The sequence below is a fragment of the Ursus maritimus genome, unplaced genomic scaffold (assembly GCF_017311325.1).
Source record: "Ursus maritimus isolate PB19 unplaced genomic scaffold, ASM1731132v1 scaffold_32, whole genome shotgun sequence".
Classification (NCBI taxonomy): Eukaryota; Metazoa; Chordata; class Mammalia; order Carnivora; family Ursidae; genus Ursus; species Ursus maritimus.
Genome location: NW_024425786.1, coordinates 28480847 through 28505075, shown reverse-complemented (window position 1 = coordinate 28505075; position 24229 = coordinate 28480847). Strand labels below are relative to the sequence as shown.

General features: G+C 43.1%; 1 protein-coding gene across 3 annotated transcripts; it reads left to right on the top strand.

The window, feature by feature from the left end:
• The first annotated feature begins 473 nt into the window (after positions 1-473).
• Positions 474-24007, top strand: MEAF6 (MYST/Esa1 associated factor 6). 3 transcript variants are annotated; one of them, XR_005831551.1, is made up of 8 exons: positions 474-622; positions 1866-1981; positions 4593-4680; positions 4827-4872; positions 15912-16104; positions 20006-20063; positions 20681-20714; positions 21217-24007. XR_005831551.1 is itself a non-coding variant. In XM_040619280.1 (7 exons), exons 1-7 carry the CDS (start codon positions 533-535, stop codon positions 21223-21225), a joined length of 576 nt encoding a protein of 191 aa, XP_040475214.1. In that variant the 5' UTR covers positions 474-532; the 3' UTR covers positions 21226-24007. The 3 variants fall into 3 exon arrangements, 2 of the variants coding, with proteins under 2 accessions (XP_040475214.1, XP_040475215.1); XM_040619280.1 differs by lacking the exon at positions 20006-20063; XM_040619281.1 differs by lacking the exons at positions 15912-16104; positions 20006-20063; positions 20681-20714; positions 21217-24007 and adding an exon at positions 8689-8825.
• The last annotated feature ends 222 nt before the right edge of the window (positions 24008-24229 follow it).

Here is a 24229-nt window from a genome sequence, read left to right as displayed (position 1 = left end):
TAAGGATCCAACAGAGCTTAGGGTGGGAAGAGGCGGCTGTGGGAATAATGGAGCTAAAAATAGGGAAGGCCTGGACGAAGGGGAGGTGGCCGACAAAAGCGAGTGGACTGCGGGCTCCTCCGGAGGCGAGTCCTCAGGATTTGGTTTTGTGGGGGAGAGGAGAGCGACGATGATATTCACGTTTCTGACTCCGGCAATTCGGCGGACAGTGCAAGTCATTCACTGAGGTGACTTGGGAGGAGTCTGGTTTTGGACAAGGTGAATTTGTGGTGTCTGTGAAGCTAAGCCGGCCGCCAAGGGGCCGAGGGCGGCTAGGACCCAGAGTCGGGTCCATCACCTGCCCGTCCAGGAGCGGCGCGCGCGAGCTCGAGGGCCCCCGGCGAGGCGAGGCGCGGCGCGGCGCGGCGCGGGGCGGCGCGCGGCTCCGGAAACCGCGCGCGCAGGCGCAGTGCAGCGCGGGCGCCCCCTAGCGGGCGGCGGCGCGCAGGGACCGCCCCCAACCTGGCGCCGCCGCCGCCTGCCTCAGCCCAACATGGCGATGCATAACAAGGCGGCGCCGCCGCAGATCCCGGACACCCGGAGGGAGCTGGCGGAGCTCGTGAAGCGGAAGCAGGAGCTGGCGGTGAGGGGTCGGCAGCGGGGGCGCTCGGTGGGGGCTCGCGCCCGTCCCCGCCTCCAGGCCCCGGCCCGATCGCGCCAGGCCGTTACTCCCCCGGCGCAACGCGGCGGCCGGGAGCCCGGCGGCCTGAGGCCGGCTGCGCGTTCCCCGGCCCGCCGGCGCCACGGCTTCCCGGGGCGCGGCTCCGGAGCGGGGTAGTCGGGGCTGGGGGGCGGGGCACGGAGCGGGGGACGGGGAAGGGGCCGGGGCCGGGGCCGGCGGGGGCGTGGAGGCGGGATGGCGCCTGAGGTGGGGGGCTTCTGTGTGGGAGCTCGAGGAAGGCGAGTGTCTGTGAGCTATGGGCTAGGGGCGGTTGTGTCCTTGGCCTTTGCGAGGTGGGTGAGGGCGGGGAGGTCTGTGGTCTTTGAGGGGTGGGTTCGGGTGTGTCTGGGGGCCGTAGGAGACTGGTTCGGACTTGCCAGTGGGCTTGGAGGGGGTGGGGTAGGAGGCGAGTGTGGGAGGGGGACCCAGCCATCCAGTCTGGCCTTTGGAGGATGGAGGGACGCATGTCCTTTTGAGGACTAGGAGATGCGTTGGATGGGGTTTTTGACGGGCATGGCTGTGATGTTTTCGGGAACATGTAGAAGGTGACAGGCGAGGGGGAAAGGACTCAGTCCAGGGAATTGAGAATTGTGACATGCACTCAGGGTTCCAGGCACCCTGGTGGCCACCCCTTCCCCCCCCCCCCCCCCCCCCCGCGTTTAGGCTTGGGCACCGGGGAGGGCCATCTCACCTGAAGCCGCCCTTCCACGTTTCCATGGCAACTGACAGCCCAGTGCCGGCGTTCTCTCAGAGCCTGCGGGGAGGGGAGCGAGCTGGCGCTGGAAGGCTGCTCGCCCTTTCCTCTCCCCAGTAGCAGTACCTTTGTGCGTGGGAGTGGAGACTGCTCACGTTCTGCCTGAGCGGGGGTTCTTGGCAGCTGGGTTTCCACGAGCCCTCTGAAGTATATGCAGAATTTTGCACATTTTTCTGGAGACAGGCTCTATACGCTCCCTTCTATTATCAAAGGGCTCCAACAAGACAGGTCTAAGGTCTAGACTGTCTTAGTCTAAAACAGCCTTCCTCTCCCCATGTCTTGTCTTTTCCAACCGGGGTGGCTTCCTGTAGTGGAACTTGAATGTCTAAGGCTAATATTCAGTTTGGTTTGGTCAGAGTTAACGTTTGCATTTAAAAGGCATTATCCATTTCCTTGTTTTTCATCTCTCAGGAAACACTGGCAAACTTGGAGAGACAAATCTATGCTTTTGAAGGAAGCTACCTGGAAGACACTCAGATGTATGGCAATATTATTCGTGGCTGGGATCGGTATCTGACCAACCAAAAGTGAGTGTCAGAAGCTTGTGGTGTTGGTATTGTGCCCTAGTAATTGTTTTTTGGACTGTCTGTGTTCTTGCTAGCAACTTTGCAGGGAGGCAGTAGTAAAGTGATGGTGTGGGAAGTCGTCTGGGGTTCGACTTGGACTCTGGCTTAGCCTCTGCCTCACTGAGTAATTGTGGACAAATCCTACATCTGGGAAATAGGGAAAGTCGGGCCCATGGTACAGGGTTGTGTGAGGCGTAAACAAAGTGCAGCAAATGACAGTACCTGACATATCATTTTATTAGTGTTTTCCATTTTTTAATCAGTTGTGAGTTTGACCTTTACAAGCTTTGTCACACCTGTGTGCTAACCATACTGCAATTTATTTAGTAATAACTATTCTTGAAAACTGTCTAAGCTTTTTAAAAATTTTCAAATTGGAAACACTTTAAGTTGAAATAGTACTGTGCACACTTGATACCTTTCGCCTGCATCCATCAGTTGTTACCATGTTGCCACGTTTGCTTTCTCTCTAATGTGTATAAACATACACACACCTATATCTGTACTTAAACATTTTTAGAGGCTCCTGGGTGGCTCAGTCAGTTAAGCGTCTGGCTCTTGATTTCAGTTCAGGTCATGATCTCAGGGTCTGGGATTGAGCCCCATGTCGGTTGCATTGCTGGGCGTGGAGCCTGCTTAAGATTCTCTCTCTCGCTCCCTGCCCCTCCCCCTCCTCTCTAAAAAAAATTTTTTTTTTTAATTTTGATATAATTACAGATAACATAGGAAGTTGCGGCAATAGAGCGGTTCCATGTACCCTCACCCAGCCTTCCCCAGTGGTTGGGTTTTATGTAACTAGTAGAATATCAAGCTCAGGAAACTGACGTTGGTACGATGTGTGTGTGTAGTTCTGTCACCGTGTGTAGATTCCTGCGAGCGCCACTGCAGTCAAGATATAGAAGCCCTTCATCACCACACAGATATCCTGCCTGCTACCCCCTTATAGTTATAGCTTCCCTTTACCCCACTTTTTTTTTTTTTTTTTTTTACTTTGGTAACCATTTAAACTGATAACATGACACTTTGCCCATAATTATGTCAGCAGTTACCTCCTAGGAATATTTTTCTTACCTAACCACAGTTATCACACATAGAAAATTAGCATTACACTAATAGTATCATCTACTGTGGTCTTTATTCAAATTCCCCTAAGCGTCCCCAACGTGCTTTGCTGCCTTGTTTTAATCCATTCAATGTTCATGTACTGTATTTGGCTATTGGGCCTCTTTCGTCTCTGTTTAGGAGAGTCTCCTACCCTTTTTAGTGGTGAAGTTGTTCATGACATTGTCTTGCAGAATGTCCCAATTCCAGATTTTTCTTTTTGTGACCTCGTGAGAGAGTCTTTAAGGATTTTTGGCCAAAATGTTGCGTAAGTGATTTGTATGCCTGGTGTGTCGTTTACCTCTATTTTATTGGGAGGCACATGATGTCATATTGTCCCATTATTGGTATGAAGTTTGAGCATATGATTTCTCCCTTGTAAAAATTTATTTTTTTCTTTTTGTAATTGGAGGCTATACTTTTAGACAGTGTGAATATATTGCTCCTCCAATTTTTATTCAGTGGTTTTAATATCCATTGTTGATTTTTACCTGACTCACTTAATATACTGCTGATTCTGATCCTTGTATGTGGATTACTGGCATGTGGAAAGAAGAATCTTCCTTTCATATCTTCTCTCCCTTTTGTTCTCTATCTCTGGCCCTCTCTCTTTAATATCACTAGAGACCAATGGATTAAAAAAAAGTCAGCGTGTTGAAATCTAATGCTGTCACTTTTTTACTGTAGAGCCTTATTTTTTACTATAAACTTACTGAAATATACACAGAGAAGTGCATACATCACAGACATACAGCTTAGTGACCAAGCAAACACACCCATCCTTACCCTTTTCAGTGCTTGGTTTGCCCCATATGTGGACAGCCTCCTCCTGCTGATTCCTTTGTCTTTTTGACGTGACCCTTTAATCTTTCAGCATTTTTGTGACTTTCTGTCCCAACAAGGTGTCTTAGACTCATCTTGTCCTTTTCTTATCCCAGAACTGATACCAGCTATTTCCTTAAGGAACCCTGGTTTGTTCTTTAAAAAAAATTTTTTTTTTAAGATTTTATTTTTTTAAGTAATCTCTAAACCCAGTCTGGGGCTCAAACTCACAACCCTGAGATCCACAGTCGCCTGCTCCACCGACTATGCCAGCCAGGCACCCTGTGTTCTTTAAATTTTTTCAATTAGGCTTATCTGACAGAAACATTTCATATCACTAGTCTGTGCTAATTGTTTTTAAAAATAAGTATCAAAATAAATACGTATTAAAATGACAGTAACTGTGAACCAACTAAAGTAATGGCCTACAGTGGAGCACCTGCCATGTATTGGTAACCATTGCTGTGTAGCCATTCAGCGTAAAGGTCGTTTTGGTCAATCCAAACGGTGTGGAGGCATTTCCGTCTGAAAGTTGGTATTTAAAAAGAGAGACAATGAGAGAGAGAGTTCCTTACATGTGCCCTGGACTGTCTTCAGCTTGAACCATAGATACAACTTGGTGCTTATGAGTTTCTTGTATGTGTTTTAGAAACTCCAATAGCAAAAACGATCGAAGGAACCGGAAGTTTAAGGAAGCTGAGCGGCTCTTCAGTAAATCCTCAGTCACTTCAGCAGCTGTAAGTGAGGGGGGGAACCTTTCTGTGGCCCATCGTGGAGGAACACCTCAGTTAAATTTCTGCGAGTTTTCTCTTTCCCTGCTGTCTGAGTGCTCTCCGGAGGTCTGTGATAATTTTTCTAGTAACGGGTGGTTTTTTTCTTTTAGGCAGTAAGTGCGTTGGCAGGAGTTCAGGATCAGCTCATTGAAAAGAGTAAGTTTATTTTTTTACTTTTTTATTACTTTATTTTTAAGCTACAAGAGCCCTTATATTTAATTCCTATCCAACCGTGTATCTGAAGACTACATCTCTTATACTCTTGCCTCCTCTTTCTAGAAGTTAGGAACCCTTTTGAGTTTCCTTAATCATGTCTTTTTTTCCTTTTCCTTTTTTTTTTTTTTTTTTTGAGGAAGAAACTTCCATGTCCTTCCTGCCTCTTCTGTCATGCAGAGGTTGGCTGTAGCTACTCAAAGACACAAAGCTATGTCTTCGTTGCTGCTGAGTGTTAGGGAGTTTTGTTGTATTTTTTTTTTTTTTTATTTAAAAAGAAAATCTTTTATCATGGAAAATTTCAGATAGATCTGATAAAGCTCCATGTCCCCAATTTAATAATTCTTAGGAAAATCTGATCCTGTGAACAGAATGTACCTGTGTGTTCTTAAATATAAAACACAGAGTACGTAGTATTTACTTTGTGAGGAAATTGTATCATTCTCCACAGGTAAGCCATATAGTTTAATTCTATTTTAATGTCTAGTGATGGGATATAGATCTGTACATTTATCTTTCTGAGTCAGACTCTATGTAGCTGTCTGTATTGGACACTTTTCCTGTGCACTGGATCATTCTGAAACATAACCTGCTTTTTGTATTGTGGTTGCGTACTTCTCTCAGATGGTATATCTTGTGGCATCCAGTTTTTGTGTTTGCACTGGGCCAGTGATTTCAGGAAGAGGGATTTTGGTAGTTTGGGGATTAGAACTACTCGGTGACTTTATTATCTCTGTGTACAGGTTTCTAAATATCTAGAAAATTCTAGAAAATGTCTCTTCGTCATTTCCATTCAGATATTCAAGCTCAAACATTTTATCTAAAACCAAACTGTCCTGTTTCCTTCAAAACTTCTCTGCTTAGTTTTTCTGTTATAGTACTTTTTTTCTCCCTCATTTGAAAGTTTGTAGGCATCTTGGACTTTTTCCTGCCAACCTAATCAATTACACCAAGTCCTTTTGATTTTTCATTTGCTGTAGCTTAAATAAGTTAAATCTTATTTCTTTTCAATTAATTGCCACTTCTAGAATGTAGAGGTAGTATTATCTGCTTCCTGAAGTCCTGAGACTGATTAAGGAACACCCTGGACCTCACTGCTGTGAGTTGAAGTGGAATGATGTCTGACTCCTCAGTTTTCACAAAAGCCTATAATCCTCCTTCTGGCTCGGTGGATGGTTCAGCATCTGGCTCTGTACTTAACTACCCACACAGAATGGCTGCACCTAGGTACTCATGAGGAAATGAGCCTGAAAGCCACTGCTTGCAGAAGCTTGCCTGAAACAAGCACTTATGTCTTAAAGGTTTTCTGAAGCAGGTGTGGGCCATCCATACCCCTGAGATCGTCCCCTTGAATTGAGCTACATCCCTGGATTATGTCATATTGGTATTTCTTTGTCTTCCCTACAAAGTTGCATTTGATGAATTATATTTTGGTCCTATTAAATGTGCTACTGTATTTATTGTAAGAGAATGTTGCAAATGTTTACTATCATCACTAATTTTTATGATTTTTAGGAATAGTTGTTTTTCCTGAGGGGAGCCTGGGTGGCTCAGTTGGTTGAGTCTCCGGCTTTTGATTTCCGCTCAGGTCATGATCTCGGGGCGGGGGGTAAGATTGAGCCCCACGTTGGGTGCCCCGCTCACCTGGGAGTCTGCTTCTCTCTCTCTCCTCTCCCTCTGCCCCTCCCCCTGCCCCCGCTCACACACGTGCACACACTCTCTCTCCTTTCTCAAATAGATAAATAAATCTTTAAAAAAAAAAAAAAAGGAATAGTTGTTTTCCTTGAACAACTAGCTGGGTTTTACTGAATATCTGATAATGGACTGTTTCTTTACATAGGTGCTAAAATGTTCAGTGGTTCTCCTCTGAAAGCAAGTATGAATTTATAGTATGCATTTTGGGAATGAATCTTAGTGTTGCATCCAGCTTACTTTTGTATTCCTCTTTTTTTAACTTGTCTCATTTTAAATTTGTTTTATTGGATTTTATTATATGACTCTTGGTAAATGCTTTGAATTCTTTCTAGAATAGGGAATTACATAAATACTGGAGTTTATCAGTTCAAATGGTCAGAGCCCCTTTAAAGTAATTCTGTTGAGTTCTGTCTGTTCTGTCTCACCACCTGTCATTACCATTTCCTCCTGCTGTTTTTTTTTTTTTTAGAGGAGGGGGAGGGGCAGAGGGAGAGAGAATCTCAAGCAGACCCCCTGCTGAGCAAAGAGTCCGATGTGGAGCTCCATCTCAGGAGCCTGAGATCATGACCTGAGCCAAAATCAAGGGTCGGACACTTACCTGACTGAGCCACCCAAATGCCCCTCTTCCTGCCATTTTTTAAGAGTGTATTTTCGTCTTGATTTTCTCCAGTCAACCTCAGTGTGTCTAAGTATGAATTTCTTTGTAGTATCTGGCTTGGGTTTCATTGGACTTCTTGAAATGGTGACTTGGTATTTTTTATCAGTTCTGGAAAATTCCTAGCAGTTACCTCTTTAGATACTGCATTTGTTCTGAGCTCTGTCCCATCTCTTCTCCTACTCTGCTTACATGTATGTTAAACTTTCTCATTGTATCCTTTATGTCTTTTATTAGCCCTTCCATGTCTTTTGTCTTTGCCTCTGGGGTGCCCCACTAATTCACTAATTTTCCTTTCAGTTGAATCTGACTTGCCGTTAAACCTTTCCTTGATTTTTAAAATTTTTTGTTATTAAATTTTTAATTCCCAGAAATTCCACTTAATTATTTCTAAAATCTGCTATGTACTTTTTCAGTAGCTTTCTCTGAAATTATTTTTAAGCTTTCTTTTAGTTCTTTAAGCAGAGTAAACCTGGTTGTTGTATATTCTATGTTTAATTTCAGTCCCTGAAGTCCTTAAAGATGTGTTTCTGTTGTTTGCTGCTTCCGCCGGTCATTACTTGTAAAGTCTAATTCCCTGTGTGCCTGGTTATTTTTGACTGTGTACTGCTCATTGTAACTTCAGGTATTTGTAGAGTAATTTGAGGGTGAGGATGAAGGTGCCATCTTCCAAAGACTTTATGTTTTCTTCTGCTGGGTGCTTAGACCTCTTTATTTTATTTATTTATTTTTTTAAAGATTATTTATTTATTTATTTGACAGAGATAGAGACAGCGAGAGAGGGAACACAAGCAGGGGGAGTGGGAGAGGAAGAAGCAGGCTCATAGCGGAGGAGCCTTATGTGGGGCTCGATCCCATAACGCTGGGATCACGCCCTGAGCCGAAGGCAGACGCTTAACAACGCTGCCACCCAGGCGCCCCTAGACCTCTTTAAATCAGATTGAGGGTCCCTGAAAGACTCAGGTGATGAAACCAAGCTTTAATTCCATGAGAGGAATGGTCTGCTTCACCTTTACTCTTTTTCCTTTGTACAGAATCTCTCCAACGTCTCAGGATTTCTGTATAACAAATCTTGTGGAATGACTCCCTGTGTTCTTGATTTTTGATGTGATGAAATACACATTCTTTTCTGTTAGAATTTGGAGTTACACATTCTTAGATCTCAAGGATTTTGGAGTTCAAACCATTCTGAAAATTTTCTTTAAAAGTGCATTACTTTCTGCTTCCTTTGGCTTATGTACCCGAACTAGAATGATAGAGTGGATTAGCACGGTCCCTCAAGGGGAATTTTGTGCAAATTAGTGAAGGATTGTGTGTTTTTGTAAAAAGAATAAAAGAAAAACAACCAGGCAGATTGTACCCAGTTTCCTTTAAAGGATCAGTGTGGTTTCTACTGTTTGTTTCATCAGACTCCTCTGAAGCTTTCGTCAAACCAGATCTTTCCTCAGCAGGTATGTCGTTCCAGTGGGTAAGCAAATGCTGCACGAGGCATTGTTGGATATCTTTCTTTCCTCTAAAGTTTTTGTGCTGATCAAAGTTAGTGCCTTGGCACTGTTCAATAGGTGTGTTTTGTTTCAATAAGTAAGAGTGTCTCATTTGTAGGTTTATTGCACTTAATCAAAATCTGGCATTCTTTAAAAACAAATTGCTTACTTATATGTCAGTGAGAAATGAACTCAGGTGTCTTTTCCTGGTGAGCCCATTATAGGGTTGACTGACTCACTGCTGCACTTCAGGGTGTTGTAACCCACCCCTTTTGCTCTCACTCCTCTCCTGCTTCCATGAGCCAAGAAAAGACAATTATTGGGGCGCCTGGGTGGTTCAGTCGGTTAAGCATCTGCCTTCAGCTTGGGTCATGATCCCCTGGAGTCTCAGGATCAAGCCTCCGTGCTCGGCAGGGAGTCTGCTTCTCCCTCTGACCTTCCCCCCTCTCGTGCTCTCTCACTCTCTCTCTCTCAAATAAGTAAAATCTAAAAAGAAAAAAGGCAATTATTCTTTGTGGTCGCACTTCGTAATTTAGCAATGTTTAATCTAGTGTCCCTGGCTGCATTCCCTCTTATAAACCACTTCTAGCCCAATAATCCTAAAACGTGGGTTTGTGCAGAGAACTCAGGAAGCATTGTTTGATGTCACTTCTCTGCTTAGAAATACTTGATGACTTTGCTTTATGTCCTGTTAGCTACTATTTTACGGCAAATTGTCTACTGTTTAGAATTTGACTTGCGTGTTTATAGATCTCAAGGATGTTGAGACTTGACCACTTACTGTGTTCTAGATATTACGCAGCCACTTGCCTTTATCTCATTTATTCCTAAACTGCTTCTTGAGGATAGGTACAGATTATAAGCTCCTTGAAAGTAGGGAATGTTGCTGTAGCTCCAGTGACGACCCCAGTGCCTTGTCTATAAGGGATATTCATTGTAGAGACAGATTTCCCATTTTACAGATGGAGAAACAGGGTGTGAAAGGTTAAGCAACAAGTCAGGTCTTTTTTTTTTTTTTTAAAGATTTTATTTATTTGAGAGAGAGAATGAGAGAGTGAGTGCATGAGAGGGGGGAGGGTCAGAGGAAGAAGCAGCCTTCCCGCTGCCGCTGAGTAGGGAGTCCGACATGGGACTCAGTCCTGGGTCTCCAGGATCATGACCTGAGCTGAAGGCAGTCGCTTAACCAACTGAGCCACCCGGGTGCCCCACCAGGTCAGATCTTTAACCATCATCTCATACAGTCTCCATAGGTCAGATCCTTTAATCTGACACTCGTGGCTCTTCTTACACTGTCGTGCTATTATTTCAAAACCTCTCATTTCTCGGGGCGCCTGGGTGGCACAGCGGTTAAGCGTCTGCCTTCGGCTCAGGGCGTGATCCCGGCGTTATGGGATCGAGCCCCACATCAGGCTCCTCCGCTATGAGCCTGCTTCTTCTTCTCCCACTCCCCCTGCTTGTGCTCCCTCTCGCTGGCTGTCTCTATCTCTGTCAAATAAATAAATAAAATCTTAAAAAAAAAAACAAAAACCTCTCATTTCTCAAACCATCTGCTTAAGGAATGTTTGATTCATTTGTCCCGAATGTACCTTGTGTTTTCTCATCTCTGCACTTTTGCATGTATGATTTTTTGTACTTACTTTGGCTTCTCATTTTTCAAGCTCCAGCTTAAATTCCATCTCCTCAGTGAAGCTTTTCCTGAATAATCCACTCTTTCTTCTCTGGCTCCCGTGGTACTTAATATCCATATCAGTCCTTTGGGACATCTGTTACTGCCTGGGGTGTTATTTCTTCAGAGAAGTGACACAGGTGGATTCTCCATTCACAGGGCTTTGATTCAATTTACACTGTTCTGTATGTTGCTCACGGGTGCTTACAGAACATGACCGACTCATCCATTTACTCAGTACTCCCATAGCAGCTGGTTCAAGATGAGGAAACAGTTGGTTCATTAATGTCATTCGGTAGAATTGCAATGTAGGCAAAATTTGCTGTATCTAACTTACCTTTCTTATTTGTCTCCCACTTTTCTAGTTCATCCTCTCTTCTCGTGCCCAGCCCTACTCTGTCCTGTGCCCCTTCTGTCATCCTGTCTATGATCCAGAGATTTTTTGTGACCTCATGTGCCATCAGCCTAGTCCATCCCTAATCAGTGCCTCCACCATTTGCAGTTTTAGAGATGACATTTTTATCATAAGAGCAGGACTGGCTATGGGAGAAGAAGTCTGTCCTGATTGTCCTGATCATACTTCTCCATTTTAGACTCATCTTTTATATTTTGTTAGAGGTTTTTTTTTTATTAGAAAAGTATTATATTCTGATTATACTAAGTCAAACTACTTAGAAGTGAATATGAAACAGGTTAATTACCTCGTGTTGTACTTCAGCCCCAACTTTCTGAGGTAACCAACATTAACAGCTGATATTATCCTAACACAGCCTCCTATACACACACGCACACGCACACACACAGAGTTGGGGATTTTTTTTCTCACTTGGTATTTTAATTATGTCATAAGGGGGATTTTTTTTTTAAAGAAAGAAATTGGATCCAACCAGTACATATTACCTGCTTTTTCACTTACCACACACGCTCCTGCAGGTTGAGTGCATCCAGAGAGAAGTGTGTAGAGTAGTGATGAAGAGCCTGGGCTTTGGAGCCAAACTGTCCTTGAATGTGAATCCCCACTCTTTCGCTTATTAGCTGTGTGACCTTGGGCAGGGTTCTTAAACTCCAGCCTCTTCAGTTCCCTTCTCTGTCAAATGGTCATCATAGTTGTACAGGTTTCTGTGAGGGTTGTAGGTATGATATATGTAAAGCGTATAGACCAATGCCTGGCCTCTAGTGAGGACTCTGTTAGCTATCGTTATAACCTCACATTCTTTGCAAAAGCTGAAGATACCCAGCAGTCTGGTTGTGCCTCCTCCCTTGGTGAGTATTCACGCTGTCTCCGTTTTCCCCACTATAAACAATGTTGCAGTAAACTTCCTTGTGCACCAGCTTGTTTGTAATGGACTTTTTATTTCTATTTGACAGTGTCCCAGAAGTGGCATTACTGTGTCAAGGGTGATTTTCATTAACTTTAGCAGTTACTTTCTGTGGTATAGTGGGAAATAGATATTTGGTCTTTGTCCCCTGCTCCGGCACACAGCTCCCTAAAACCCTCGGAATCTCCGGAGTGCTAACAATGACTAGTGCATGCTGCGTACCAAAGACATGGGGATGACTGAGGACTGGAGGCCCCTACAGAGCTTAAGGATGGGGCTTTGGGGCCCCTTAGAACTTTCAGCCCTACCCGGAACCTCAGAGAGGGGGGGAGGAGGGAGAGACTGAGTTAATCACCAGTAGCCAATGACTTAATTAATCATGACCGCATAATGAAACTTCCTTAAAAACCCCTGAACTCTGGGGCGCCTGGGTGGCTCAGTCGGTTAAGCATCTGACTTTGGCTCAGGTCATGATCTCAGGGTCCTGGGATCGAGTCCCGCATCAGCCTCCCCTCTGAGTGGGGAGTCAGCTTCTCCCTCTGACCCTCCCCCCTACTTGTGTGTGTGTGCACGTACTCTCTCTCTCTCTCTCTCTCTTTCAAATAAATAAATAAAATCTTAAAAAAACCCAAAACCCTAAACTGTGGTACTTTTGTTGGTGTACAAAGTGAGGTGCTAGGAGGGTGGCGTGCCCAGAGAAGGCATGGCAGCTCCCCGCTGCTCCCCATACCTTGCCCTATGCATTTGGCTGTTCCTGAGTTGTATCCTTTATAATAGACCATTAACAGTAAATAAATTGTGTCCCTGAGTTCTTGGGGCTGTTGTAGCAAATTATGAAACCTGAAGAAGGAGTTTAGGGTACCCCTGATTTATAGCTTGTTGCTTAGAAGTATGAGAGGCCTGGGACTTGGGAGTGGTATTTGAAGTGGGGGGGCATGCTTGTGGAACTGAGCCCTTAACCTGTGGGTTTGCCCTAGTTCTGGCAGTAAGTGTCAGAATGGAATCAAATTGTTGGTGTCTGGAGAATCGGGGAATTGATCTTTGGTTTTGGAAAACACCCTAGAGTTTCCAAAAAGAGTATCTCCATTTACAGTCCTAGAAGCATAGCTTGGGAAGGCCTGTTACAGATATTATTGAGATAAACTACTGGGAAAAGTGAATACTTTTTAACTCTTTATTAAAGTGGATTTTTGAATCCATACAAATAAAGAAGGTAAAAAACAAACCCCTGTGTACCCATCACACTGCCCCAAATCCCAGACCATGGTCAGTGCCCTGTCCATACCCGACCTACTCTCACTTCCACCTCCTGTGTGACATTCAAAATCATAGACGTCATACCATATTCTTGTATATTCATGTTTCAGTATGTATCTCCAAATGATAGGTTTATAAAAATTGTGGTTAAGAACACTAAAAACAGGGAAGCCTGGGTGGCTCTGTTGGTTAAGTGTCTGCCTTCGGTTCAGGTCGTGATCTCGGGGTCTTGGGATCGAGCGCTGCATCGGGCTCTCTGCTCAGCGGCAAGTTGGCTTCTCCCTCTCCCTCTGTGATCTCTCTCTCAAATAAATAAAATCTTAAAAAAAAAAAAACACTAAAAACAATTTCCACAGATTTTTTTTTTTTTTTAAGTAGGCTCCACACCCAGTGAGGGGCTTGAACTCACAACCTGAGATGAAGAGTTTTGTGCCCTACCGACTAGTACAGTGTTGTACAGCAGATCTCTAGAGCCTGTTCATGTCGTGTAACTGAAACTTTCTACTCCCCGTTTCTCCCTTCCCCTGGCAGCCACCATTCTACTCTCTGCTTCCGTTGAGTCTGACTATTGCAGAGACCTCACATAAATGGTGTCATGCAGTATTTGTTCTTGTGTGACTGGTTTATTTCATTTAGCGTGATCTCCTCCTGGTTCATCTGTGTTGTAGCATATGACAGGATTTCCTTCTTTTTTTTAAGGCTGAATAGTATATTCCACTATAGTGATATACCACATTTTCTTTATCCGTTCATGCATTGATGGACATTTAGGTGTTTTTCACCTCTTGGGTAATGTGAATAAAGCTTCAGTGGACATGGGAGTGCAGGTATCTCTTCAAATCCTGACTTCAGTTCTTTTGGATAAATACCCACAGGTAGGATTGCTGGGTTGTACGGTAGTTCTGTAAGCTAGGCTCTTACCACTGTAATCACACCAAGGAAGAAACTCCTCAGCAAAACAAGTATTGCTGTTACATTTCTTTTCAATGCTGAATAGTACTCCGCTATATGAATATACCACATTTTATTTATTTATTCGTCAGTAGTCATTTGGCTAGTAGGTGTAATACTGCTGTGAATATTCATGGCAAGTTCTGTGTGAACCTGTTTTCATTCCTCTTGGGTATATAGCTAGGAGTGGAATTGCTGGATCATTTGGTAATTCTGTCCTTAGCCTTTGAGATACTGCTACACAGTTTCCCAGGTGGCCGCACCGTTTTCTCTTCCCATCAGCCATGTATGAGTGTTCCAGTTTCTCCACATATTTATATATTTTTTCTTGTTAGGCTTCCTTCTGTGGTCATATCTAAGAAACCATTTGCCTAATCAGATGGGTTCTAAGAGTTTTATGTTTTTAGCTCTTACATTTAGGCCTCTGATACATTTTGAGTTAATTTTTGTGTATGGTAGGAGATAGGGGTCCAATTTCATTCTTTTCTTTGAGGATGTCCAGTTGTCCCAGCATTATTTATTGAAAATACGATTCTTTGAATTGTCTTGTCACCCTTGAAAGCCATTTGACCCAACTGTAGAGGTTTATATCTGGACTTTGAATTCTGTTACTCTGTATATCTCTTATGCCAGTACCACACAGTCTTGGTTACTGTAGTTTTGGGTACTAACTGTTTTCCAGTTTTTATATGAACTTGGTTTTCCTGAACCTTTAGAAGCACGATTCATCAGCATACTTTTTCTAGCTTCATAGCTGTAGAGCTCCCTCTTCTGTTGCTTTCATGACATGTTCAAAAATAGGGTCTCATGATTTCTGAGGTCTGTTCCATTTCTCTCTTCCGCATTTTGGGGACCATCTCTTTCTTTTACTTTTGTACCCATGTGCGACTCAATTTGAAATCCCTTCCCAGCACTTTATAATACAAAGATATAAGAAGAAGGAAACTGGTCCCTGGTCCTGTTGTCCACATAACCCCTTTTGACAGTTTTTAGAAACAGTGTACAAAAAAGAAAAAAAAAAAAAAAGAAAGAAACCATGTACATATTTGGGCTCCTTCAATAGTTGAGTAAAGTGAAGTGAAAGTATTCTTCCATCCTTATCTATTATGGTTTCAAGAAATTCCTTTCAGGAAAAAATAGGTGTACTTCTGCCAGAATATATGTAATTGTTCTTAAAAATACATATTTATGCAAATTCTTTTTGAATTTGCTTATTTAATATATATAAAGAATATTTTAAAATTGGGAATATGTGTCAGCTGAGGAATATTACTACCATTTTTTAAATACTATTTTTTTAAAGATTGTTATTTATGAGAGAGAGAGAGAGAGAGAGCATGCACACAGGGAGGGGGAGGGGCAGGCAGAGGGAAAGCGAGAAGCAGGTTCCCCGCTGAGCAAGGAGCCTGATGGGGGCTTGATCCCAGGATGGGATCATGACCTGAGCCGAAGGCAGACACTTAACAGACTGAGCAAGCCATCCAGGCATCCCTTAAATACTATTCTTAAGATTTCTCAGAGTAATGGGGCTCCTATCCTCTTGAGCTCCCTTTCTTGATAGACAGGATTCTTGTACAGTTTGGGGAAGGAACCCAGGCTTCTTGTATAATTATTAATCCTATTAGTGCACTTGCTGTTTAAGTGACCTATATGCAGCCAGGAGGGAGGTACTCCTGCTTGCATGGTCCCATCCCCCAGCTGTCCTTAGGTTGCTTCTGGTTACACTGTTTCAGATTACTTGTGTTTCCGGAACTCTGGTAACTTTGATGCTTTGACTGTACAGTATCCTCTCTGTCAGCCAGTATTTTCCTGGCAGTTAGAACGTATGGTCCTGGAAGATGGGAAATAGTTGCTTTTTTTATCTGGCAGTGCTCAACAACATCTTTCCTGGCTGACGGACAGACTGCCTGAGGAGTGCTGCTGATGCTTTTGGGACTTTTGTTTATTCCCTCCAGGGGAGCCAGGAAGTGGGACGGAAAGTGATACTTCTCCAGACTTCCACAATCAGGAGAATGAGCCCAACCAGGAGGACCCTGAGGATCTGGACGGATCTGTGCAGGGAGTGAAGCCTCAGAAGGCTGCTTCTTCTACTTCCTCAGGGAGTCATCACAGCAGCCATAAAAAACGAAAGAATAAAAACCGACACAGGTCAGTGGCAGGGACCTCCCCTCTCCCCCTCCAACCCGGCCGCCCCCACTCCCCTGCCCAGAGCTGCCGTGACCATTGCTGCAAAGGGACTTTTTACTAGAGTAAAAATTCGTCGGAATTGGTGCCGTCTTTCTGTCGCAGATGGAGAGAAATTGCTTTGGTCCAAATGAAATAGGCGACATTTTCGCCAGTGGAGGAATGGGTGGGCGTTAGAGTAACGGTGAGGGAAGAGAGCCTTCTCACTGTTTGTAGCGTAGAAGAATTTCATTCCATAAACACTTTTTTTAATATGGTGCATCTGAGGAGGAGAAGGGGAAGTCTGTAAAATAGGACTTGGAATATGGCACTAGTACGTGTTGGGAAGCTGCCAAGTGGAAGAGAGTCTTTTGCTCCTAATCCTGGTCCCTGCCTGCGCTTACTCTCTTGTGGGTGGACAGAGCTGATTGGACATGCCTTTTTTTCTTTTTGAATACAAGGTGTTTGATTGCTTATGATTTCTTTGTTTTATATATCTCTGTAATATGCTGATTTCAGATATCAGAGAAGAATAATATAAAGTCTGTAAGATATGAGAGTACCTTTCTAGATAATGTTTGTCCACTGTGTGTGGTTTTTTTTTTGTTGTTTTTTTTTACAGTGCGTAATGAGATAGGAATGACATCAGTGGACAGAGAGGTCAGGTGTCACCCAGAGAGGATTTTAGCATTCATTCTGCCTGGGGTTTGTATGATAATGCCAGGGCCTATTAACTCAGATAATTGGAAATTATACAGCTGTACTCAGAGAGGGTGATGCATAGCTTCTAGAGTGAGCAGTCTTGCCCTCACCTCAAACTTTCTTCTGGCAGGCATGAAAACCAGGTATCCGTATGCTGGCTTTTGTCCTGCTCCTCTTAGGAGTTTACATACTGAGGTGAAAGGGCGCCAGCAAGGAAGGGGCGGGGTTCCCTGTCCTCCGGTGCCCTTCTGGGTTGGGTTGCTCTATTCCTTCCCACATCGAAGGCATTCACATTGTTAGCTTCGTGGTTGCACATGGGAATGATAGAGAATGAACTTGAACTGGTTTAAGCCTCCTAAGCATCAACAGATTCTTTAATTCTTTTAAGAAATTTTCTTGTCAATGGTGGTGGTGATTTTTATGCTGCAGAAGTAGTATTTCCTCCAAAGAGTGACTCAAGATCGCTGCTTAACACTTTCCTGCAGACCAGAAATCACTATGCCAGTCTCATGACTGCAGTAAGAAATAGCAAGAATTGCACAACTTTTTTTTGTGCGTGTAAGGTTAAAGGCTATTTGATCACTGTGGTAGGACTAATGCTAGCTTGTCACAAACAGTAGCAGGGAGCCATACTCTTAAAATATTTTTTTAAATTGTTAAGGTAATTAAATGTCATGCTCTGTGTTGCTTTTAAATTTACGCCAGTGTTATTTTAAAGTAATGGTTCTTTTCCTGTTTTACAGTGTCTAGATTAGGGGGACAATTCCTTGAAAGTTTCTGGGACATAGTTTCCATTAGTGATACAGTAGATAGCTACTGTTTATTGTAGGTGATACTTCCCTTTTTTTAATGCCATGATCGGCTGACTGATAAAAAGGAATTAGACGTGAACTTAACTTCCTCCTGTAGGTTTCTAGTAGATTTCTGTAGGAACAGTACTTCTTTCTACCCTTTTTTCCTCTGGTTCCCAAAGCTAACTCCTTCCAGAAAAATAGAAGGATTTATAAAGATCTTGGATGTTATTTATTGCTTTCACAAATGGTGTTTTCTGTTTGGAAAGCAGGATCCCTTTGTCATCCCCCTGGTTTACTATCTGGCTGGCCTTCTCCCTTGGCTGTAGGCGCCTATGTGCCCCAAGGGAGCAGAGTGGAGCTGATTTGCCTTCTTTCTGTGTAAAAAGGTTCAGTGCACCAGAGTGGCATCTCGGGGGCCAGTGAAGGTTCTCAGATTCCTGCCATCTTCAGTCAGGAAGTGTCCAAACCCCTTGCCCCCGACTCTTGTCTTTGTGGTTTTTCAGATTGTGGGAGGGTGGAGCACTTTGTTCATACACATTTGTACATTTGCAGTCAGTACAGTACTTGTTTCTCCTCCCAACTTACCACGCCCCATATACTCAGATAAGTCTGTAGTAAATTATTTCAACAAATGTCTGAATGCCATCTGTGCGCCAGGCACTGTTGAGGGGTGAGTCAAGCAAAGTGGAAGTGAATATGTTACTGTAGCAAAAAGGAGTAACTCTCAGATTTGTCCTTAAAAGTTGAAATAATAACTTACAGCTGCTCTTAGAGTTTTTACTAATACACAAACGTCTAGAATTCTTCTAGGTAGTTTGTGACATTTTCATTAAGTAGGTACAGTCTAATTTGTGAACAAAATTAAGTGAGGCTGAAAATTAGATTTTTTTAAAGTTTTATTTATTTATAGTAATCTCCACCCCCAAAGTGGGGCTCAGACTCACAACCCCGAGATCACGAGTCTCTTCCGGCTCTTCCAACTGAGCCGGCCCGATGTCCCTAAAAGTTAAATGTTTGGTTTTAGTTCCTGGTTTGTACCTGGTGTACTCTTCCCCAAATGACTTAAGTGAGGTGGTTGCATAAGAGATATTGAAGTTATGCTTTCTTCCAGCTTCACTCTTGCAAACATGGGCCGGGAGGAAGATAGAGCATTTTGCATATTGTTTTAGCACCTGTCTACAGTGTGAAAGGTGTTGGAGCCAGCCAGAGAGCTGATGTCATGCTCAGGGTTAATGTTTGCTTTGGAGGTCCGCCCAGAACCATGGCCTGTTAGCAGCCATGTGCTAAACAGCCTCCTCCCCTGTACTGTTCCCTTCCAGATCCCCGAGGCGCAGGTGTTTGTGGGTGTCAGCTCTCCTTTGTTTTACGGGGGTGGGGGGGTTGTAGATTTGGGTGTTCTTTTTTTTTTTTTTTAAGATTTTATTTATTTATTTGTCAGAGAGAGAGAGAGCACAAGCAGGGGGAGCAGCAGGCAGAGGGAGAAGCAGGTTCCCCGCTGAGCAAGGAGCCGGACGCGGGACTCGATCCCACGACCCTGGGATCGTGACCTGAGCCAAAGGCAGACGCTTAACCGACTGAGCCACCCGGGCACCCCGATTTGGGTGTGCTTAGTACTAGCCCTGACACAAACAGTTACTAAATCAGGGGCAAAGTGATGTGACTGTGCAGTTTTCTGGAACAAGACTGTCACCGAAGTTTATTCATTTGACCCTTGGCTTTCTAGGATGAATGCTCCAAAAAAAGAGTACCGTGTTCCCTGGACATTCTTAGAACTTACAACTTGAGTTAAAAGTTGCAAAATGTTTTCTTTCAAAAAATTTATAATGTTTTTATCTTTTATGTTAGAGTATATTGTGCTGAATTGTTAGTACTGTCTTCAAAGCACCCTTTCGTTATATGACTAAACCCTTCTTTCTCTATTTCTTCTAATGCCCTATTTATATTTTTCACTACAATTACGTATTTTAAAAGTTCTAACTCTGAATCTGGCAGCTAATAGACGGCTTGCAGGTGCCTCGTTTTCTAATGAAATAACTTTTCCTTTCATAGTCTGTTCTTCTGATACGAAATCCAGTGAGGGAAGGGACTCTCCCAACCACAGAATCTTTGGTGCTTTGATGTTTGAAACTTTATGGCTTAAGATTCTTAAAGCTGATTTTATTTCTACGAATCTTGCTAGGGTGGCTAATCGACTAATTTATTCAATTAGTGTATTAATTTCTATTGCTTTCTTCCTTTCAAATGCTGCCCCTCAGCCCGTCTGGCATGTTTGATTATGACTTTGAGTAAGTTTGATTTGAATTAGTATTTGTGCTGTGTTGTTTAGTGTGTAGAGACCAATATGCCTTTTTGAGACCTTTCTAACCCATAGTTTATCTGTTTAATTGTAGGTATGTATATTAGGTTAGGCTGGGAAGTTTTTTTTAAAAACAGAAAAACGTGATGGAGGTAACATTTTATTTAATAACTTAAGCAAAATTAAGTAAACTTCACTTTTATGCATTTTAATTTCTTTAAAAATAGATAACCTTTAATTCACATTTAAATTGATTTTCTGGCTTTGCTTCATAAGGAGATTAATAGTTTAAGATCTTGATATTTTGCTTTGGAAAGATTTAAAAATTGAAATTTGTTTAATTTCTTTTGTGTTTCATGTCCAGAAATACAAACTCCTAGTCTCTTTCCTGTTCTTAATCATTACGTGTCTCAGTGATTATCAGTGATATAGTTACAAAGCTAACACATTAACATAGAGCATGCCCTCTTAATCCAATCTCTTTAATGCATAGTACTGAATAGTTTTAAAATTATATGGCTTTCATAACTGCTGTATATTTCTTTTTGTCATCTAAGTTTGCCTTGTGGCGAGAGTATCTGCTTATGTTTTAAAATACTTGCTTAATAATATCTGGATAAACAACTAAATACGACATAGTCTAATGAAGAATGTGGGTTTTACTTAACCAAATAGTCTTTGTTATAGCTTGTGCCCTATGCAGTAGCTGATTCCTGGCCCCTCTTTCTGTAAATTAAAATGCAAATATGTTTTATCTTTTCTATCACAGGATTGATCTGAAGTTAAACAAAAAACCACGAGCTGTAAGTATCAGCCAGACCATTTCAGAGAGGCTGGTGATTTTGTAGCTAATTAGAAAATGTGTTCGTCTTCGGAGCTGAGTGTTCCTAATCTCAGGTTACAGCTCTCATTTTAAAGGCTGGGGTATCCATTTGGATACACTTCAACTTTTAGGTGTTACTTAGGTTTTTTTTATATTTTAGATAGAGAGGTCACACATTTTTACTGAAGAAAAATTCCCTTTGATTAAAGAATGACTTGTTAATACTAGTTGTTTTTATTTTTGTTTTATTTTGTTTTGTTTTTGCTTGGTGAGCTCAGGGAGCCCAACAAGGGCAGAATTGATGTTTCGGTCCCTCTGTGGACTTGGAAGTTGGGACATTTTCAGATGTGAAGTATTGTCTGTTACATTTGAAGTAGAATGTTTGACTATAGAACAGCCCCCTAGCAGAGTTTATGAATTTTTTCTTAGGTTTCAACTAGTGTTCTGAGAGTAAGTTGGGACTCTTGTTTTTCTCTCTTTAGGACTATTAGAAGACTCATTAGTGCAGAAGCTTCCAGGCTGTAGAGCCCTGCTTCCCTCCTCCAACCTCACAAAGATACATACCCCTCACCTGAGTGCGCGGCCATCCACCTCTGCTTTCCCAGACCCAGTGCCTGTGACTCTGAATAGTTTGTTCTGAAACGTGGTGACAAGTCATTTCTGTAAGACCACATTGGATCATTTACTGTGTGTCATTTTTAGTAACAGAACTGCAAGAAGACCAAGACATGGTTATAATTCCAGCAAGTTGCTAACTGTGCATTTCTCCCTTCTTGGAATGAATGTGTCCCCCCAAACTGGCTGGCACCAGCTTCATCTGTGATACCCATCGAGAAACGTTCTCTGGTTTTGTTTTATGCTGAAGGTAGAACATAGGTCACGTTTCAGAGGGAGGCTGTAAATATCGGGCATTTTCTTATTTTGTTTGTGTTTTATTATTTTTCTATTGTTTTTACCATCTTCTTTTCTTTGGGGACTTTTTGTAACGCCCTTGTACAGCTCATACCTTCCTGCCGACATATCTGATCATCTGCTTCATGCAGTTGCCAATATTCTCAACTGAAAATAATCTGGTTTACCATAAAGAAAATGGGGAACTTGGCTCTGTGTTTTTGCAGGGGGAAGGTAAAAAGGGTTTATTTAATAATTACCTATCTTAAATCTTTCTGCCTTGGAAGCAGTTTCATGTTCAAGGAACAGGAGAAGCTGAAAAACCTAAGTTTAAATCAATCCTTTTAAAATAGATATTTTTATTCTTTTATATAAATAAAATTTCACAGGTGTTGACTTCTCATGCTTTACTTTTAAACCTGAGATTGTTTTTTCGCTTATTTTATTTATTCGTATCATGCCTTATGGAAATTTCTTCCTTTTTCCATTTTTCTCTCTTTTCTGGTATCTGCCTGATGAAACATTGCTCTGAAACTCACTTAGGTATATGGAAAGGCTCGACACTGCACCCATAGCTGGTATCGTATGGGGCTCTTGAGCAGATTGAGAGAGAGGATCTGTGAGCACCTGCAATGCCCGGCAGACCCCCTTCCTCACAGGGTCGGCCGGGCTGCGGAGCTTGCCGATTTGTTGAACTGTTACCTGCCTCTAGAGTGGTGCTTGGCCTCAGCTGCTCACGGGAATCACGTGGGAAGCTTAGGGACCCACTGATGCCTGGGTCCTACCCCCAGATACTCCGGCTGGGGTGCAGTCTAGTGACTGGGATTTCCTTCCAAAGAGTCCCTGGGATTCTGATAAGAAGCCAGGTTGAGAACCACTGCATGAGGAGTGTTTGATTGGAATCCTATGTTGTGAATCAGTCTAGAGGATAAGATTTGGGGCCCCATCCTTCCTTCGACGCTGTCTAGTCATAGTCCTTGACTTAGGCCCATATCTTTGTTAGAACAGATATGTTCCATTGTGATGATATTGGTAGAGCCGAATACGGATGGTGTCTGTTAGCAAAACGAATCTTCCTTGTCAGATGTGCAAAAGCTTTCACTCTTGTTCTCTAATAAATTTTTTTTTTTTATTCTGTGGCTAATTAGATGTCTTTGGTAGCAGAACTCCAATGTCAGGGTTTTTAAGAAAATAGTTTCTTATATTTAGATTGTTCCTTAAAAAATGAAAAAAACAATTCTAAAGCTAAAACCATAGGGACCAGAGGATTTCTGTACCCTCCTTTGTCACTTTCTCTCCTTTCCCAGGAGAGAGAAGCAGGCCTTCCTGCAGTCTCCGTGGCCTGGAGGAGAGCACACAGCAAACCTGAGAATATTTCTTTCATAGTTTTACATTTGCTTGAGATCTGGTGGGATTACCCTTAAAAAGCTGTGCTACGTAAAAACATACCTGTGTATATGAGTACACATGTATGTCTGTGACCATGGTTAGAGGTAGGCTGCTTGCTTTATACTTAGTTTCTCTGTAAGGTTTTCAGTCATTGATTAGGGGACTCCCAGGTTTTTCTGTAAACTGGCCACAGGCTGAAGATATTTCAGTTCTGAGAGCCTGCTTATGTCCTCTAAATTGGGGAGGTTTAGGCAAAACCCCCAGGAGATGCCTACCATGCTTGTGATATTTGTCACTTTGGTTACGAACTAAGTTTGTTCGACAGACTTAGATGTGACCAGTGACCCTGTCAGAGTGGCTGCCAGGACCCCTGAGAGGGGCTTCCTTCTAGGCAGGCCTTCACCGGATTATTGGGGTCTGGAATAGTATTTTGCTTTAGGCCTTTAGCCTTCTCATCTCCACAATGGGAAGAAGTTGCCCTTTGCTTCTGTTGGTTATAAGACATTTTAAAAAATCCAGGCCCGTGGTAGTTCTATTTTATGTCTTCTTCTGGGAGGATGGTGTCTGTACACAGCTCCCGAGGGAGGCTCAAGTATGCTTGCTCTTCCAGGGGCTGAGGAAATCGTTGATTTTGTTGAAACTCCAAATGTTCTAAGTAGCATCAGACCCCGCAAGCTGAAGATGGAGAGCCGGGACACCCCACAAAGGAGAAGACCGGCAGCTCTGTGGGGCCAACGGGAGGGCCTGAGGGAAGTGCCAGGAGCTGGACGGGGCCGGCGTGGGCTGAGAGCACGGGCGTTCAGAGCTGCTGTCCGTCTTGGGGGCCTCGGGAGTGCTCTGAGAAACGGAGCCTTTGGGTGCTGTGGAATACTCTGTAAGTACCCTACAAGGAGGGTTGTTGATACCTTGACCTGTGTGATGAATAAGGGAATTGAAGCAAGTATTTAAATGGCCTAACTTTGAAAGGAGTAAATATGCTGTTTTGAAACACTCTGAGACCTAGTTTTTGCTTTTATTCTGACTTCTCTGCCCCTCAGCCTCACTCCCAACTACTGAGGCATGAATGACGACGTGTAAAAGTGCATGTGTGAAGCCCGCCACCAGGGCTGCTTTCCCGGGGCCGTGTGGAGCGCCGAGCGTGTGTCTTACACGTATACTTCTTCGGATTGCTGCCCTGCTCGGGGCCGGGGAAGGTGACTAAGGAGAAGGAATTGG